General features: G+C 39.7%; 1 protein-coding gene across 4 annotated transcripts in view; it reads right to left on the bottom strand.

The window, feature by feature from the left end:
- The window catches only part of LOC122812148 (GEM interacting protein), a 1,774,188-nt gene that overhangs the window by 38,285 nt on the left and 1,715,772 nt on the right, over positions 1 to 20,131 (bottom strand). For 3 of the 4 annotated variants that reach the window (XM_044084456.1, XM_044084457.1, XM_044084458.1), the window contains one exon: positions 19,490 to 19,610. The exons of the other annotated variant lie outside the window; for it this stretch is intronic. In XM_044084456.1, coding sequence (XP_043940391.1) covers positions 19,490 to 19,610 — 121 coding nt within the window. The remainder of the gene's footprint in view (positions 1 to 19,489; positions 19,611 to 20,131) is intronic. 4 annotated transcript variants of the gene reach the window in all.

Raw genomic sequence — 20,131 nt, 5'->3', positions numbered from 1 at the left:
AGATTATGTTCCAAATGATCAGTATTGCACAACAACAGGCTCCACATCTTTGAACGACAGTCTCCACATCAAACATATGCACGATCTACCAATACAGATAACAGTAGTCTACAGATATGCAATGTTACCTGCATGCCCTATGTGTGCTTGCTGGGTGGCTCCAACCTCCATCATGGTGTATGTCTGCTGCTGTTGTTGTTGGACAGGTGCCACCAGGCTCTGGAGCAGCTCCTCTACTCTGGAGAGGGGGGGATGGATATTAACACCACCTCCTGTTGCAAGCTGTTGTCTACGCACATCAGCAGCACGCTGATGGACATGTCTGAGAAGATCACTGCAGTGGTGGTGTACCTGCTCATATGTCCGGTTATGCAGGCCTACCTCATTTACCCTGCAGACAACATCTTGCCACATTGCAGTACGCTCCTGCTGGTCCTGGCTGGTTCCTGAGTACATGAGATGGTAGTGCTGAATCATACTGCTAGTAATGATATCATCTTCAGCACTACTGTAACTGGGGTTCCTGTGAGTGGCCATGATCCCTGGAAAACATAAATACAAAAATATGTCTGAGCAAGTCATATGGCACATTTAACATTATACAGTACAGTACAGTACAGATATCACTGAACTGCCATATATAGCAACCTATAAGCTGAGAGTGAAGTACTATAACTGCCACTTATCACTGCTCACCCCACAACTGCTTGAAAGTGCCTTGCTCACTCTCTATCTAATGAACCATGTTCTGCACAGCAACAAAATAAAATCACTATATAAGACTATACAAGAGTACCTCACACACTGTGTGCAACATGATGCACCACCTAGCCACAGCAGATATACATCAAGCTGAGCTGATGTGTAAAGAAATATATCATCCAGCACAATCTGTGTAAGGTCCAGTAAATGTATTACTATTATACTGCACAACTTGTTAATGGCAAACCCATGGCCAAAATATGTGCACAACTGGGAATATAGGTCACATACTGCTGTAGTACACTATGAATGTTGCTAGATATGCAGCTATATGTTTTACCACACATATGTCAAAGGACATGTTACAGACATACCCACACACACATCAGACATAATTACAGGACACAAAGGTATGACAACCCAGATAAGCTTTCAGTGTGTACTATACAATACTGTGTGCCAGTATTACACAACCTTAATCTTGAGAAATGTAATCTGTGATGAATACAGGGACCACACAAAACAGTGGATGCAAGCAATGTGGACATACACCATACTTTGCTGTACAGGCCCAGAGCTTCAAGTAGTACTACAGTATACACAGGATTTGGATTCAACATCGGTACCAATCAATAATCATAGATGTAGTGCTTTAGCCTCCAACGACACACCCGAGTTAAAACCAAGGGACTTAATCACACTGTATGCAATAGCACTTGTTCTGCCTAGCAACAGAATACACAGCTTTTGGTAGGATCAAAGCAAGGACCCGTAATACCATGACATAAACAGTTTCCCACTAAGCTATACCACAGATACATATATTTGACGTATTCACAAACATATTGATCATCACAGTCAGTCAACAGTACAGAGAATCTATTGCAACAAGTAGATGTAGGTGTGTATGAGTATATATAACTATATATATATATATATATATATATATATATATATATATATATATATACGCATCCATTGGTCTACATATACATATATATGTAGGCACATATACATTTCACCTTTCATAGTGAGAATATCAATTATACAAAGGATGTAAGGTGTACAGTAATGTAATAAAATCACACAGTCTTGGGGTAAATGCATTGAAGGTGTTCACAGCCCAGGTAGCTTTAGCAGGCCTTACTGGCTTCAACATTGCAAACTGAACAAACCACCCACAGTGTTTAACCACCACATGTCATATACCAGCACTGTATGCTGTCATGTTTGTCACACACTAAAACCTACATACAGATATGCACATACTAGCCTTCACCAACATATATAGCTCCACCCTTCACAAACAGTTGCAATATATCCCCTGCTCTATGCACATATACAGATGGGAATATATATGACACATATATATTTCTCCATATGTGTGTGGCATACACACACAAGGTCCACATTATTGTAAGTCCCTGGACCTCACAGCTGAATTGTTGGGACTTGCTGCAACACAACCAGATGTCATATGAACACACACTAACATTAGGGGGGTATATATGGCTACAGATGCTAGATAAGCATACTAGACTGCTACAGCAGTTGCCAATGCTAAGCTACACTTTAATATGACTATTATGCATGTGTTGTTCTGTCACACCCATGTTTATATAATGTCAGCGCTAATCTCCCCAACAGCCATTGGCCATACTACTGTACAGAACACAGATAACATGGATCATATCTTTGACATTTAATGCTGAGCTACACATTTCACAGGTATGTCCCACTGCTCACAGGTACTCACAGTATCGTCCATAGCTGTAGTTAAGCAGAACATCATAAAGAAGTACTGCTGCCACATATGAATGGTTCACATTATGTAGACTATTCTTCAATAACATCTACTACATGCCAGTAAATACATATGTGTCACATACCTTTCCTTTGTATGATTTGGTAATATTTCTTTTTCTTTTTCCTTTTCTCTCTCTCTCTCTCTCTCTCTATCTCCCTGTCAGTCTCTGCAATAGAGTGATTGAGTTTGTTGGCAGAGATTGCAGCCTGCTTTTAAAGGAGTTTGCACAAGAGCATGTGATGGCCTCTGCACTAATTAGTGGCCACCATTTGCTAATTGCATGCAGCCTGCTGTGTAGTAATTGCAGTAATCACTGTCATAGCAACCTAGTACTATAAATTGCTGACTCATGTAGGTGTGGCCCTTTCAGCTTTCCAAGATGGAGATCATCCTTGTTTGCTTTGGACATCATTGTGTAAGACAGAAGGTTGGTATAGTTCTTATATCAGAAGCTAGGGGTGTAGCCAGAGTTTTACATTTTGTACTCAGACCTAATGTTGCTGCTTCCAGTACTCACTTGTCAGTAAAGAAATGTACTCACCCACTACCCCAAGATACATGGAAAGATGTACTTTCTTTTCAACTGTTACAATTAATGCCATACAAAGCTAGTTACTGGGATGTATTCCTTTGGCACAAGAATTGTTTGTGAACTGCTATACTGTGAATATTCATTTACTCAGTTCTAAACAGTTTGTGCTTTTTTAGTGTTGACATTAGCACAATCTGCTCAGAAAAACTGGACACATTTCAGTACTGTGAGTATGCTTACCTACATCCTTGGTAGACCCTGCACACACAGGTATATTCTACATTTGGGTAGGGTTGCAGAAGTACAGAGAGCGTAAGTACTATTGTGTGGATTTTATCTTGCTGGACTTACAGGGTTGCTGTGTACATGTTAGTTTATCAAGGCAAGTAGTCTGTCTGCGTAACTCCCAACTGTGGACCTATCCACATGATAGCCAGAGAATAGCCTGTTATTTTTTGTCTGAGCACCACCAGGTCTTTTCAGCAATAGAGCAATGGCATTCTTACAGTTGGTTGCTACCAGTACATGGCTACATCCATTTGTATTTTAGTGTTGTATTCCTACATAAGGGTATGCTTCTGAAACTCCTTCCAAAGCTATTTGCACAGTGTGTAACAGCAGAAAGGCTGATATGCCTCTGTGTTTCTGCCTCTGCCAGACCTCTTAACCTCTCAGGTAGATATTTGAACAGACTCAGGGAAAAGTAAAGAAAAAGTCAGGGACAGTCAGGGACACCTTTAAAATATTAGTGCCATTAAGTTGAGACATTGAGAGAATCAGAGCATATGAATTAATACACCTTTTCTGAAGTAAAAGAAGTGTCTAACTCTTAATTATTATCATTATTCATTAAGTGTAATTCACCACCTTTCTGGCCAAAGTCAGTAGTTTTCGGTGGGATTCAGAGGGACAGAGCTAAAATTTGTTTCAAAATCAGGGACATCCCTGAAAAGTTGGGAGGTATGGCCTCTGCCCTGAACATATTTGCCAGTGTTTGTCTTGCTGTGATACTGTGTGGGATTGTAAAGTGATGGTGTAACATTATTTCCTGTTAGAATGGCTGCTTCTCTTATCACAGTCATGTAATGTAATCCCACAACAACTGTTGGTCAACATCCACAGAACAAGATGTGTGGTATGGTATTCCTATTTTTCCTTTACATTCACTCATTCTGATGCATGATATGTTTATTTAAGCACCAATTGGATGTATATCTACCATGGCTTAGTGGTACTTCATGTTGTGTAATGTGTGCAAGGTCCAGGGTTCGACACTTACAGATGTGTTTTATTTTGCTCCTGAGCAGAACAAGGGCCCTCACATACAGAGTGACTAAGGCACTTTTAAGCAGTTGTAAGCGGGTTTGCATGGGTTTGCGCATTGCTGTGCATTGCTTAGCTAAGCGCAAACAAGCACAAACTCGCGCAAACCTGCTAACTACTGCTTAATAGTGCTTACTCCCGCTAACTCCTGCGCTCATTTCTTTGAAAGAAAATAAAAATGGGGAGATAGGAAAGTGGTGAAAAAGGGGCACAAAGAGAGAAAGACAGCATGGAAAATAGCTTGGGATGTGCAGGACGGGTGTAGGGAAGGTCCATAGCTGCCCATTTCTTCAACAGCAATAGCTGTGCATATGCAATACATTTGGAGGTAGATATGAAACCTTCAACCCCTGAGAGAGGGGTGAGGACAACAAAGTATGTTGTAATGCCAATTAAATAACATTTCATGTGTCCAGTGGACATGTGTGCAAAATGGGCAGCTATGTATGGGGCATAATTATTTTTTTTTGGGAGCAGATTGCCCTTTTTTTTTCAGGTGAGAGTGGAATATGGGGTAGGGGGAGTAGGTATATTTGGGGAGGTAGGTTGGGGAGGTAAACAGACAAGACAAACAAGACACATACAGGGGCTGTATATGACACATGTGGTGGGTGAACACCTTTGACAGGGAGAGATATTTAGAAATTGCAAGCCCATGATCCCCCAGATGGAAACAGTGGGACTGAGGTCCCCACCCATGGGCAGTCACCACTGCACCTTCACGACCCAGAGGGTGGCTGTGCTGGGGGCTGTGTAGGAGGGGCAGGCTGACTCGGGAGTTGTGCCACTTGGGCCTCAAGCTGGCATAGAGGTTCTGCAACAGAATGTTCAATCTCTCTACGCATCATAGCCTGGACCGTTCAAAGGGTGATAGGTGCCCCTCCTCCACCCACGCTTGCATGGGAGGGGCTGAGCACTATCCCCTGCAGTGCTTCCACCTGAAGGTGGCACAGGGCCAATGGAGGAGGAGGTCCCAGGCTGGGCACCAGATCTGCTGGTGCCAGGTGCCATGGCCAGCTGAGGTGGGACAGGTGGGTCCGCTGGGACTGGCCTTCCCATACGAACTATGTTTTGGAGAGTTTAATAAAGATATGGGTTAGTAACAGTCAAAAGCATTCCCAATTAGTTATAACAGCATGCAGAAGTATTCCCATTAACCCAACACACCAGATTTTCAACAGTTGAAAAGCAAGTATAACACATGCATATATAGAACAATAGTGGGCATTACAACAGCATGCAGGTTGAATTGATGGCAACAGGCCACCAATATTGTGGTATTTTAACAGGGCACATGCATAGAAATAAGTGCAAATGTTTATAAACCAATAGGACATATGTCCCAACAAATGTTTTGAGATTAGACATACTGATTGAGGTGTGGAATTGCATTTTTTATGCACATAGAGTAGTGTGGAAAAAGATAGCTCAATTAATAACTTACATATCCTTCTAGTTTTCACTACATTCCTATTAACTGCAGTTATATGTCCCTTACATGTATTATTACACTACCCAATGTCCTTATATTGTGCAATTGGATTTTGCTAGATCATTATATACATGAGCTGTATCTTACATACAAACTGTCCAAGATGCAGATGTTACTGCAACATATTTTGAGAGTTGCTCACACACACTACTGCTAAGATGGTACACTGACAGCTCTACTTTCATATAATTATCTAGATATGTTCAGATGAAAGTATCAGTTATATGTTAACAGCTCCCTACATTTCTGGCAGCACACTGACATTTCTGGGGAACACGATACCAAGCTACTCATGTGCCAGATTAACCTGTACATGCTGGGCATGAACCAACAGTTGAGGGCTTAAATATGCATAAAGGCTACTGGCACTCCCTCCACGTTATATGGGCCTACCCAAGTGTGGGTTGACACTGCTTAATACAACACTACTGTTTGTAGAATGCAACAGTATAACAACATATCAAAGAAAATGACACAGATGCACTCCAGGAATTACAAATTTATTAAAGGATTATTACACCTTTATTTATTGGGTTAAAACACTTTTTGAAGGCTCTCTCATTCATTTTATATAACAGTACATGCAGAATAATTACTAACCTGCCTGATGATGCAGCCTTTGCAGCCTATCTTCATGGGCTTGCTGGTTTATAGCCTGGACATCTGCAGCTGTGAAGTAAATGCAGTGATATTGAGACATGCCTATCCATAGTATAGACAAGCATAGCAATTCTTAACTACTTAATAGAATGGCTACTTACTCAGTACTGGGGCATTAGGCATCGCACAGGATTGCTGGATCCACTGGTCCAGCTGATCCTCCCTACGTCACTTCAGGTCAGAATAATGGTGCCTGACCTACTCACCAGTCCGAGGAACACCAGTGGCACTGGTGAGATCATGGGAAAGACTGTTCCAGGCCTCTGTTTTATATTGGGTACCCTGGGACTGGTCCCGCAGAAGTCTTTCCTCTTGATTGTGGACAAGGAGCCAAACCATTACTTTGGACTCCTCAATGCCCCAGCGTTGCACTCTAAATTGAGTGCCTTCTCCAACACCGGCCATGCTGACTGCAGAAGGAAGCTACAACCAGTTATAGCAAGTATTCCCACCTGTGGAGCTTAAATATGCCTCATTTCCCGCACTTATTTGTGATTGGCCACTTTTGGAAAAACTCAGCTGTAGGCATGCCTGCTTAGCTGATGTTGGCAATGTTTAAAATTCCTTTGATAGATATGTGTCTGTTAAAAGTGCATGTTTATGAAATGCTGTCATGGCTTAATGGTTAAGTTCTGTGACTATAGTGCACAATATCCTGAGTTCAAGCCCTCTCACTGCTTTTTATTTTCCTACTGGACAGACCTGACTGGTTAAGGTACAGTAAAGGAGGTGTGGCCGTGTTTAACCGACTTTGTTCTACTTTGCCCGATCTTGCCTAATGTTGCACAATGTTGCTCGATGTTGCCCGATGTTGCCCTGATTAGCACGGTGCGCAGCTACGCCCAAATACATTGTTGTTGCGCTGGTTAGCATGGTGCGCATCTACGCACAGAGACATTGCGCTGTTTAACGCAGTGTGCAACTACGACCAATTGGATTTTAATATGCTCAATACTGGTAAAATGTGCTTAGCAGTACTTTATATTGCTTAAAATAGGGTAGTCATGCCTCAGAATGCATAACCATTTCACCTTAACATATATATAATTCGTTCACTACTACATTTAACTTTTCAATGCTTTTTACAAAACTTATACATAAAAAATGTCAGGAAATATTTTTGTATACAGATTTCCAACAGAAAATGGAACGTGCACTAGTGGGACTTGAACCAGGAATGCCTCCTCTTTGTGCGAAGACTCTAACCACTACACTACTGCTATTTTGCAAAATTTGCATATATTTTTCTTATTACCCTCTTCTGGTGTCTAAGCTGCTAACTGTAGCTAAGCAATGGGCAAACCCGCGCAAACACATGCATATATGGGCAGCTATATCGGATGAAATAAAAAATAAATAAAATAAATCTTTCTATTTTTAATTTTGTCAGCTTTTTAACATATGGGGGAGTGTAGTGTTACATTGTGCACATGTGAGCGGACTCGCTCATGTAACTTGAAATTGAGGCGTTTCTTCATAGCAGGGGTGTGGATTTTTGGACTGCTCGGCAGTCCGACATGACCCCTACACTCGTCCACGCTCCGTGTAAGCTTTAGAGTTGAGGCAGCACGTCCTCATTAATATGCATGGCGCGCTGCTGTCATACTCTTAGACTGGCGTTTCCGTGTAAGACTAATCTAGTCTTACAAGGATGATTAGTAAATCCTGGGGTTTGTGGTAATAGAAGCAGACTCAGAATGAGAACTTCATCTATTGCTAGGGGACTGAAATGCAAAGTTAAAGGCACATGGGATAAAATTGACTACAAACAGGACAGTTTTCATGGCAGCAAATGGGAAAGCCCAAAAGTTGATGAAATGTGAGATACAAGAGAAAAGATTGGAACAGACTAACAAATTTAAGTTTCTGGAAGATGTGACTGAGGAGGTCAAAGCAAGAATCAGAGGGGCTGCAGCCAAGTGGCAAAAAGTATCATGGATAATGCACAGCAGAACGATTGGAAATAAGTTGAAAAGTAAGGTGTACAAAACTGCTGTATGGCTCAGAAATAATGGCAGCGAAAGCAGAGCAGCTCAGAAAGCTTGATGTGATGGAGATGCAGTGCTTGAAACAGAAAGTAGGATGTACACAGCAGGATAGGGCAGATAAAGAAATGAAGCCAGCAGCGAGGAAGCCAAAGTCGTTCCAGTTTTAGTGAAGGTCAAGAGCAGATTACTAAGTTTGGTCATGTGCAGGAAAACAAAATGCAATTTGTTAAAGAGTATTTGGGAAAGACAGGAAGAAGGGAAAAGGAGACGAGTATGCCCAGCCAAAAGACTGAGGATGTCTATGATAGAAGATCTTTGACAGGCTAATATTACTGTCAAAAAGACTGGAGAGTGGTTCTGAGTTCTGCGAGGTGGTGGCAGTTGATGGAACACCCCAACCCCATGTGCAATGGGAAAAGGAGGTGATGATGATGATGACAATGATGTAATCTTTGAAAACTGTATAGTAATAGCATTTATCTGTTTTATATCTTAACATGCATATGAAAGTCTTTTGTTGAATGCATCTGTGTATTTATATCTCACACATGCATTTTTGAATGCAGAAATTAATAATATCATAGAATTTTTTTGAAAATATCTTAAGTAGCTTGATTCAGGTTTTTAAGGGCAGTCTGTTTTCATATTATTCCTATCAATGAACAATTGTAACAAATACTTTGCACTGGCAGTGTCTAGGAAGGATAATTTTATTTGACGTAGTTTGATTTTATATTTAGGCTAAAGATAAAAACATCATCTGTGTTAATTATAGAAAATAAAAGTACTGGTTGGAAGCAGAAAGAAAAGATTCTAATTTTGTCAGTATAATATTGTCACGTCTGCATGGATTTTTACTGTATATATTTTGACTAACATGGCCAGTTAATGTTTGAGCATATTTCTGTGATGTTGATTAGTTTTGCATAGTAAATATTTGGGTGGTTAAAATCCCTCACATCAATTATATTTTCACTGATTTTTACATCTTGGTGTTTGATCAGTAAATTCTCGTGTTCTTTTCACTCTGTGGCATACAAAGATGGAACCTTCCTTATGATCTAGCCAACTCCCAGGCTTTGTTAATGGCCAGAGCACAGGAAAACTAGCAGGGAGACTTGGACAGGAGCTGGACACTGCTGGCTGAACTATTCTAGGGGAGGAAGAGACTGTGGCATGAGGTATATGTCCCACTGGATATTCTACTGGGGAGATTAGAAGACCTAGTAAGAATCACTAGCTTCTTAGCAGGAAATGTCTGCCTGAGGGGATAGCGGCTTACATTGTGAATAATATGCTCATGCTGCTCTGACTGAATGCTGCTGCCACTGCATGCTGCTCTCACTGCATGCTGCTGCCACTGCATGCTGCTGTCACTGCAGGCTACTACCACTGCATGCTGCTGCCACTGCATGCTGCACTCACTGCATGCTGCTGCCACTGCATGCTGCTCTCACTGCATGCTGCTGCCACTGCATGCTGCTGCCACTGCATGCTCCTCTCACTGCATGCTGTTGCCACTGTATGCTGCTTACTGGAGAGGTTGTCCCAATACACAAGGAGAAGTTAGGCAAGAACAGAAAAATGGCCACAGTTGCTCTCCAGGTTGCCAAGTTGAAATTCCCCAAGGAGCAACTCCCTGACTCAAACATACCAAGCTACAAAACTCCCTGACTCACAACACACCAAACTGTGAAACACCAAAGAGAGTTTTCAATAAGAATTCACTGCCAGTGGAGGTTCCATATGTGCACCAGAGCTGATTTCATTGCTTTGTGAGAGTTCTCCCTTTCTTTATGTTTGTACAACCAAACAGTGTATATAACATTGTGATGGGCCTGCCCCCCCCCCCACATATCTGGGGTGCAGTGAAGCTTGTCCCTTTGCAAAAAGATGCTTACAGTTTGAGTTTTTTGCCTTTATGCATTTCATGCATTTGTGTTTGTAGATGTGTTTTTTTCAGTATCTGGTGACTCAGGGTTTTACAGTGACCTCACAATTGTTCCAATTTTTCCTCCACTATTTACAGTTTTGACTAGGTGAGCTGGGTGCAAATACAGGGAATGGATCAAAGGAGTGGAGTGGGTGGGAAAGGATAAAAAATGGAACTCTCCATGCTCTGTAAGAGATATAGGCCACTTACAGTAGATACCTATAATAATATATACTCTGTACCACTGATATAGGCCACATACAGTAGGTGTCCATAATAATATATATTCTGTACCACTGATGTGGGCCATTTACAGTAGGTGCCTATAATAATATATATTCTGAACCACTGATATAGGCCACTTAGAGTAGGTGCCCATAACAATATATAATCTGTACCACTGATATAGGCCACTTATAGTAGGTGCCCATAATAATATATATTCTGCACCACGGATGTAGGCACTTACAGTAGGTGTCCATAATAGTATATATTTTGTAACACTGATATAGGCAACTTACAGTAGGTGCCCATAATAATATATATTCTGTACCACTGATTAGGCCACTTACAGTAGGTGCCCATAATATATATTCTGTACCACTGACATAGGCCACTTACAGTAGCTGCCCATAATAAATATATAATCTGTACCACTGATATAGGCCACTTACAGTAGGTGCCCATAATGATATATATATTCTTTACCACTGATGTAGGTCACTTTCAATAGGTGCCCATAATAATATAAATTCTGTAGCACTGATATAGGCCACTTAAAGTAGGTGGCCATAATAATATATATTCTGTACCACTGATGTAGGTCGCTTACAGTAGGTGCCCATAATAATATATATTCTGTACCACTGATACAGGCCACTTACAGTAGGTGGCCATAATAATATATATTCTGTACCACTGATGTAGGTCGCTTACAGTAGGTGCCCATAATAATATATATTCTGTACCACTGATGCTTATTATTGAGCAATGATTTATAGTCTTGAGATGTTTTCTTAGCTTCTAGCTTTTAGTTGTTATTTTACTAGTGTTGAGGCGTTGATACCCGTCTCACTGCATCTACAACAATCCAGAGTTGGGTAGATGGACAGAAAAGAAACTTGGATGTGACAATATGCTTGGAACTAAAACTAAGAATGGCAATGCTGGTTAACTTGTGTAAAGAGTACCAGGCTTTAGATAATTGGCTATGTATGTGGGTGATTTTACCCACACCCATAGTAAGGAGCTTGTAAGCCGTATAGTAACTGTAAAGAGGTTAAGCTCAAAATTAGTTATTGTAGGGAAATAGTGAAAACTAAGAGTGGGTTGTAAATAATTATTGCAATTGTCTCTGTAATTATAAATATTGTTTTTGAGAGGAAGAGTTTTTGCCTTGTAAAAGGGCTTTCAAGTTCTAGTTGATAAAGTGACATACAAATATATAAAGAAGTGTGAACATTAGCTCCTCAGATTAGGAAGTGACATTGAAATGGTCTACATATGACTATAGCTTAATTCTTTGGTAGAAATCATAACATTACAATATTCATTTCCATATATATCTGCATAGAAACCATTTGCAGATAAGGATTACTTGATCTACCTAGCATAACTATTTCCTTATCGAATTAATACTCTGGAAGTCCTTGTTAGCCTACGTCTTATTTCTTACATTCTAGTGCTGTCACATGCCAGCTTTAATTGTGCATTGTTAGCCATGTGACAGCCTTTTCAGAAAGTTCATTGAATGCAAAATAACTGTCTATACCTGTGAAAAGGTAACTCCTAATAATCTACTGGCCCTTGATTTCTCACTTAGGCCTCTGTTGTTGAATACACCCTTAATATCTGGTTCTATAGTATCAAACACATAAAAAACAAACTCAAGAATCCTGTAATCTTACACATTGTGGACAAAACACACTCGGGATGGAGATGCTAAAAATATCTTGGACACCAAAAAATAAGTAGTAAATATGATTCAATGTCACAACTTCAGCAGGCTTGAATACTATATTAATTTTAAATGCGTTCTAAATAAACAGTGGCTTAAGACCAAGTACAAGAAATGTTTTTGAATAAGCGACATGACTGGATATACCCTGTGGTTTAAGACCGATTGTAAGATATGATTTAAAGAAGGGACATGATTGGATGTGCTTTATATGATGACATTTTTTACTCTTCTATGAGCTGAGTTTTATTTGGCAATCATCTCTAAGTCTGTGTGTAATAAAGTATTGGTCTGAAGGAATGACGAAATGTATTTCAGATTTTGTTCTTGTTTTGAAAGCGTGGTACCAGGTGTTTGTCCATTCTTTTTTTTTTCAGTATATAGCATGCCACCTTACATTAATGTCGTTCACTGTGGCCAGGTTCAAAACTGGAATAACTGACAACAACTATGTCATTATATCTGTAAGGCTAATATGGGATCAAAAGAGTGGGAAAAGCATTTCAGGGGGTGCATGTGAAAGGGATATGATATCCATATTATAACTATTAATCTGAGTACAGTTATTACAAAAAATCCAACCAAACCACCATTTGCATTTCTAGCTAAATATATACAACAAGGAAATGGATATTAAATCAATTATGGAATTATGGGTTAACAATCATTTAAACTTTTCAAGCTTACAAACTAGAGTACATATAATCAAGTAATAAATAATACCATGATACATTAATCACGTGAAGATCTGTGAAATTTAAGATACGTTATGAGCTTTGTAACTGAATATTTTCCACATAAAGATGAGAATAAAATCAGAAAATATGATATTTTAAATTTAATTGCTCACTGTATCAGCATCTGGGCATTTGGTGCCATCCTTTTTCATAGGTTCATAGGTTCATAGGTTCATACTAGGCTATCTGCCCGAGGGCATTTACAAGCCTAGCCCATCGTTTTGTGGCTTACGCCACCCCTTTAGTATGGGGAACTATACCCATTATTTTGCTGTGCCTCTGTCGAGCAGTGACACTGAGGTTATCCCTGGGGTATATCTGTGATCTCCCATCCATTGGTCAAGATTTCTTTTGAACAAGGCCAGCGAGGTGCTCTGCCTCACATGTACCGGGATTTTGTTCCACAGCATAGGGAGTCTTTGGGTGATGAATCTATCCCTCCAGCACGTCCTATTAATAGCCGTGTCAAGGTTTAAGTCTCCCGCCCTTGTGGCTCTGATGGATCTAGATTTTTTGAGGTGAAGCATATTCATCAAATCTGGGTTTGACATGGCCTTGTATGTTAGGCAAAGGTCACCTCTGAGCAAGCGGTGGCGACTGAATAGAGCTGGAGTTCTTTCAGTCGGGCAGCATAGGACAGATTTTTGAGACCCTTTATCCTTTTGGTGAGGAACTTTTGTGGCCTCTCCAGCTGCTGCAAGTGTCGGGTCAGATACATTCCGAATGGGGCATTGTACTCAATCATTGGTCTGATGAGTGATGAGTAAAGGGAGACTATGACCTCCCTTGATCTAGATGAGAATCCCTTCATGATAAGGTGGGCAATGTAGAAGGTCTTCCTAACTACTTTAGCTACATGGGTGTCGAATGACAGACTACTATCAACTTGGGTCCCCAGGTCCCTGATAACTTCTTCTGTGCTCAGTGGATTGCCACCTATTTGGTAGCTAGGGGTAACCTTGTTTTTCCCGAAGGGTATGACTATGCATTTTTTGGCATTTAACTTTAGGCCGTGGCTCTGGCACCAGTTATCCGTTTCTGTGAGACCCTTCTGAAGGATATCTGTATCAGATGTGTTTTCTACTATGGCCCAGTTTGCAGTCATCTGCAAACTTTGTCAGCCATAACCCTCCTGTGTTTGCTTGTACCGGAAAAGTAGATGCCAAACAAGAGTGGGCCCAGGACTGAGCCCTGTGGGACACCACTTGTGACAGGCTTTGAGTCTGACATGGCGCCAGCAACTCTGACCCTGTGGGTTCTGTCACTCAGCCAGTTTGCAACCCATCTTGTGATGTATGGGTTGACATTTAAGCTGATGAGTTTTTCAATGATACCCGAGTGGGGTATTGTATCGAAGGCCTTAGCCAGATCGAGGTAGGCTGTATGGACTGCCTTTCCCTCATCAATGGCTTTGGTGACTGTTTGAAAAAGTCAACCAAGTTTAAAAGGCATGATCTGCCTTTGACAAAGCCAAACTGGGTTGGATCCAAAGTCTGCAAATTCCCTATGTCTTTATTTATGAGGTCCATTATGATCCTCTCCATGGCTTTGCAGATAAGGCTTGTCAAGCTAATGGGCGGTAATTTCCAGGGTCGGTGGAGGCACCGCCTTTGTGAAGTGGTACCACAGTTGCAGTGCGCCACTCCTGGGTGCGTATCCAGAGGTAAGACTTTGATTAAACAGCTGTCCTAGCTGTGGGTTTAATTCCTCATTGAGTTCATGGAGCACACAGCCGGGGACACCATCAGGTCCCATGGATGCTGTGTTTTTGCTTTGGAGAGAGCAGTTCTCACTTGGGCGCTGGAGATGTTTGGGGGGCTGCAATCGTTTGGTATAGATATCTCTCCTTTTGGGGGGGAGAAGTTTGCACTGAACCTGTCAGCCAGTATGTTGGCAATGTCTGTAGGATCAGTAATCTTCACATCATTTTGAACTAGCTCTGAGCATATCTGGGAGTTTCCTCCCAGGTTTCTAACATAGCTAAAGAAGGCCTTATGATTGTCTTTTGAGTCTTTAGCTATTTTTCTCTCGAAATTTGCTTTGGATGATTTTATGAGTTCTTAGTTTTTTACTTATAGTGATCAAGGGTGTCTTACCTTTTAAGGATTTTGCTCTATCTTGTAGTAGCTTCCTCCTTTTGTTGTAGAGTTTGTTTATGGCTGGGGTCCACCAGACTGGACGCTTGCCTTTGGTACAAAGAGTCTTTGTTTTGCTTGGGATTGCCTTATCCATGCAGTCCTGCAGGTGCTGGTAGAAGGCATTTGTAAGTGATTCAGTGGCTTGAGTACTGTTTTCCGCCTCGGGGCCTTAAAGGAGACCACACTAGTCTTTAGAAGTGTGAAGTCGGCTTTTGAGAAGTTCTTTACTGTGGTCTTTTTTATTTCAGGTGGGGTGGGATGAGGACCTCCAGCGAGATTAGTTTGTGGTCTGATCTCACCAGTGAGGGGTACACCTCCGGTGTTGAACATTGTGCTCCCATGTTCGTGATGATGAGATCAAGTATGTTATCTCCTCTTGTGGGGATGGTGACTAGTTGTTCCATGGCATTTGAGTTTATGAATTCCAGGAACTTTTGGGCTAGGGTGTTTGGGCTTGAGTAGTGTTCCCAGTCTATATTAGGGTAATTGAAGTCACCTAGTATGATGGTGTTTGGTGATACATTTATCCCCTCTAGTGTTTTCAGGAAGGCCATGTGAGGTTCCTGAGTTTCTCTCTGCTTTATCATCTTTGAGTAAATCACATGAAATTTAAGGTCATATTTATGCCAAAAAACTTATTTTTCTTAGCAGCTACCAGTACTAGAAATGGATCAGACTACTTAACAGTTTGACATACAGTAGTCTTGGGGATACTACTGTGGTAATTAGACCGACCTCTGTGCACTTTTTCTATAATGTACAAGGTTACAACATTTTAGAGGATGGACTACGAGTTGAACATTTCTTATAAAGTCTCCATTCATTTATCATTTGGGTATTCTTTTCCCAAACCTTTAACAATTATATTATCTCTCATCGTCTTTCCCCCTCTAAAGATGTGAGGGCAACTTTGAAAGAGGCTGAACAGTTTTCTAGTTGGTTTAATTTAGAAAGAATTCAACTGTAACAGACATCTTAATTACAGTCCCTTTTTCAAATTCATTCATCTTTGCTGCTAGATTATAAATAGAAATTTTAGTATGTGGTATATCAGATTGCAACATATAACCATAAGTACATAATGGTGGAAGTTCATTTTTAGGGCTGCTGTTATTAGCATAACTAACTCCTACAAGAGGAGAGAGGAATCCCAATGGGGACCAACAGAGTTAATAACATTAGAAGTGTGCTAGAGGCCTGTAGCTCCAATTTAAAATAACTTCTATAGTTTATCAGATGAGGCCCTCCACCTTCATGCTACACATATCTGGTAAGCTTCATGTAAAAGATTGGCAGAAATCTTGTTCTTTTTGTTTTCCTATGGCAAGAAAAGGGGAGCAAAGAGATGCCAGTTGCTTATTTTTCTGCATGTTTGCAGTTGTCATTCCTCTTTTATTTTTTTACCATTGTCCATAAAAGCCATAACATTGCTAGAGTACTTCAAATGCACCTTCATAGTTTCACAAACCATAGAATGCTGCAGTGAAAGGATTTAAATATCTAGCATCTGCAGGCACAGGTTTGCACGATGCTACCCATATAAACTAGCTACCAGACTTAGGTTATAGCAATGCATTGACTATGGTAATTTGAGTGGTTTAGCTTGAAATTTGTATACAATATTCACTTAAACTAAACAGTCACTTCACCAGCTAGTTCAACTGAAAAATAAAATGAGGAATTTACAAGTCTGTAAACTTTATGTAGAATGTTTTTGTGTTGACTAGAGTGGAGTAGAGAAAAGCCATGTCCACTCACTCTGACACAATTTTCCCAATGCCTGTCACATGAGCATGGTTCTCCCCCTCTTTGCTTTTCCATTAATTCTGTTGCTTTGGTGGCTGCCCACATCATTCTTTTCTGCATCCATTAATTTCTGTGGAATAGGAAGCCCCCTCCAGGAACACACACACACACACACACACACACACACACACACACACACACACACACACACACACACACACACACACACACACACACACACACATTGTAGTTTCACAGTGAGAAACTTTAGAGAAAATGTACTATCAGTTTCTGAAGTTCATTATTGTAGATCAATGAGAAAATGTACCAGTTTTTAACTATAATATAGCTTTGTTGCAATAAAGTGAATATTTTGTAATGCATCTGTTTAATGTTAATGATGCTTTCTAATAAATACTCAGTATCTTTGAAATATAACTTTTCTGTTTGAATTCTGGACAGTTCCTTCACAGACACTTCATAAAAAGCTAAACCTGCGCTCCTGTAGCCTTAACTTTTTCATAATCAACTCTGATGAGTTTGCAGGGCCTTGCTACAGGGGGCAATGTTTCTTCTACAATGACATCTGCAATGAATATGTCATTTGGGCAAGTTTGTGTTGTTGTACACCTAATTATCACAAAGCTGACTGGCACCAGTCATATCCGAGTGAGAATCAAATTACGTTTATTATCATGCCTCAAACTAGATATATTGCAATTAAAATAAAATATAAATATAAACTTAATACCTCAGACATGACACAAACAATAATTTGACACTAACCTGCAGCATCAACTAACGTATTGTAATATCAATTAAACCACAGACTAAGTAGTTTATTAAATGCCAGCAATTAAATATTACTTTTAAAATGGATCAGATAAAAAGTAAGTATTCCAAAATACATTTTGAGGACCACTTTACAATAATTAGTGCATATTATACAATAACTAGCCATAAACATTCCAAGAGGAGCATGCTGATTGGTCAGCCCAACCAGTGTGCTCGCTGTAATTTAAGAATATACCAGTGATATACGTCCGGCTGCTAAAGTATCATTGAGTGGCCAGAGTTTTTTTTCTATTATTTTGTGGTAGCCATGTATTAGTCTGAATGAAAGAAACTCTGAAACTGAAATATTATTTAGTGACTTCGCTCTTCATAAATTCTTTTTTTTTTTCAAACAAATCACTGAGGAACAAAGTCACTAAATACTGACAAGCATTTTAGTTTCAGAAATTCTTTCCTTCAGACAATGCACACATATTCACATTTTTTTTTAAATATAAGATCGAGAGGTACATACGAGACCACAGAAAATAACAAGAAAAATCAGATATGTTGTATAAACTAAAACATACCTGATTTTCCTTGTATTTTCCTGCCTCTCTCGTACTGCTAAACTGTCAGGAGGTTACACTTTTTTTTTTCTTTCAAAAAAAAAAAAATAGCAATGGAGATTGTCCTTTCTATGTTGCTTGCTTGCTAAAACAGTAATATACTGAGTAAGCCTCGGAATGCAAATCCCAAACACATGTGCGGTATATCATCAAAGGGCACAGTCAGGAAACAAAGTGGAAGAACACCACGGAGCCATTCTAAAAATACATTATTTAAGAAAAGTAAGTCATTTTTTTGTTAAATAATGTCATTGTATAATGGCAATAACCGACTACTGGGTATGGTATGTTGAAGGTTTACTCATGATTGGCTTTGTGTAATCACTTGGGCTTCACCCTCATGATTAAACCACACTAACCATGGGTAAATCTTCAGTTTACCAAACCAACATCATCGGTTATTGTTATATGAACTAATGTACAAAATAATAAAATACTTAAAATATATAACCTCAGTAGATAATTGTGTGATAAATAATTAATTATAATAGTACCATCATGAACTTTTCATTCTTAGAACTCAGTCATTTGATAAACCTGTAGCCTGAGTCCACCAGTAAAGGCCCATAAACATTTATACGTCGGAAAAATGCAGACAGCAAGAGAGATCTTCCTATGATTTAAATATAGAAGTGATTTCAGATGTATGTAATGCAGAAGATTAATTTAAATCAAGATCACAGGCATGTGTCATGCTTAATGAGAAACCCCACAAACATGCAGAGATATGTTTTCAAAAATAAGAAGAAATTGAGAACAAAGGGTTTTATGTGAGTATTATGTTTGGTTAGCACAAGCAACTGGATGTTATTTTTCTCTAACATGTGAGTTCTCAGATTGAAAACAGTGTTATTTTAGCATATGATTATTTTATAACCACTCCAAATGTGGCAGTCCTTCCACCATTACAGAATCATACCCTCCAAGAATCCTTTTAATCTTTCACCTACAGTAAGTATATTATATAGGGAGAATTGTTAATGGGTCAGTGCATCAATGCATATTTACAATGTGCAAATCATGCTTGGTCAGTGCATTCAGTTCAACACTGCTTCTTGTTTACATAGCTACCTGAGGCCTCTGTTTTGTCTGGGTTCTGCAGACTCTCAGCACCGAGTTCATTGAGAGCTTCATAGGACGATGATTTGTCTGACACATATCCCTCACTTGAATTTCGCTTAAAGGATAAACTCTATTGAGGCAAACAAAATAGCAAAGAACACAAATTCTTTATTACATAGCTCTGAAGCAACAACAAACACCACAATATATTGCTTCAGTGGTAAGATATGGGAAAAACCCACAGGGCTCAGGTTCTTCCTTCCATCTCTGAAGTATGACATAGTATGATTGTGGGCATATTCACAAATCAGTACAGGAATATTCTATTATTATACTATTATAAATCACAGTCATTTCTCAATCCAGTAGATATATTGTATCACAGTGCCATATTTAAATTTTATTCTTCCTGTATCAGTATTATTGCCTTATCATATTGCAATCATTTTTGCTGTTCTTGGCAGCATCTGTTTGTAATAAAAATTATTTATATAAATGTATGTTTTGCACAATTATGTCAAAGCCAGCTGTTTTTCACAATGCTTGTTTTGTAAACACACATTTTAAACCATCTGCTCTTCAGAGTGCTTGACTTATGCCTGTGTAACACAATTTTTAAGATAAGCACGAGTGTTTGTACATAAGAATTCA

The sequence above is a fragment of the Protopterus annectens genome, chromosome 9.part0 (genome assembly GCF_019279795.1).
Source record: "Protopterus annectens isolate FY-2018-M chromosome 9.part0, PAN1.0, whole genome shotgun sequence".
Lineage (NCBI taxonomy): Eukaryota > Metazoa > Chordata > Ceratodontiformes > Protopteridae > Protopterus > Protopterus annectens.
Note: the sequence above shows the minus strand (reverse complement) of the source record. Positions and strands in the feature narration are given on the sequence as shown.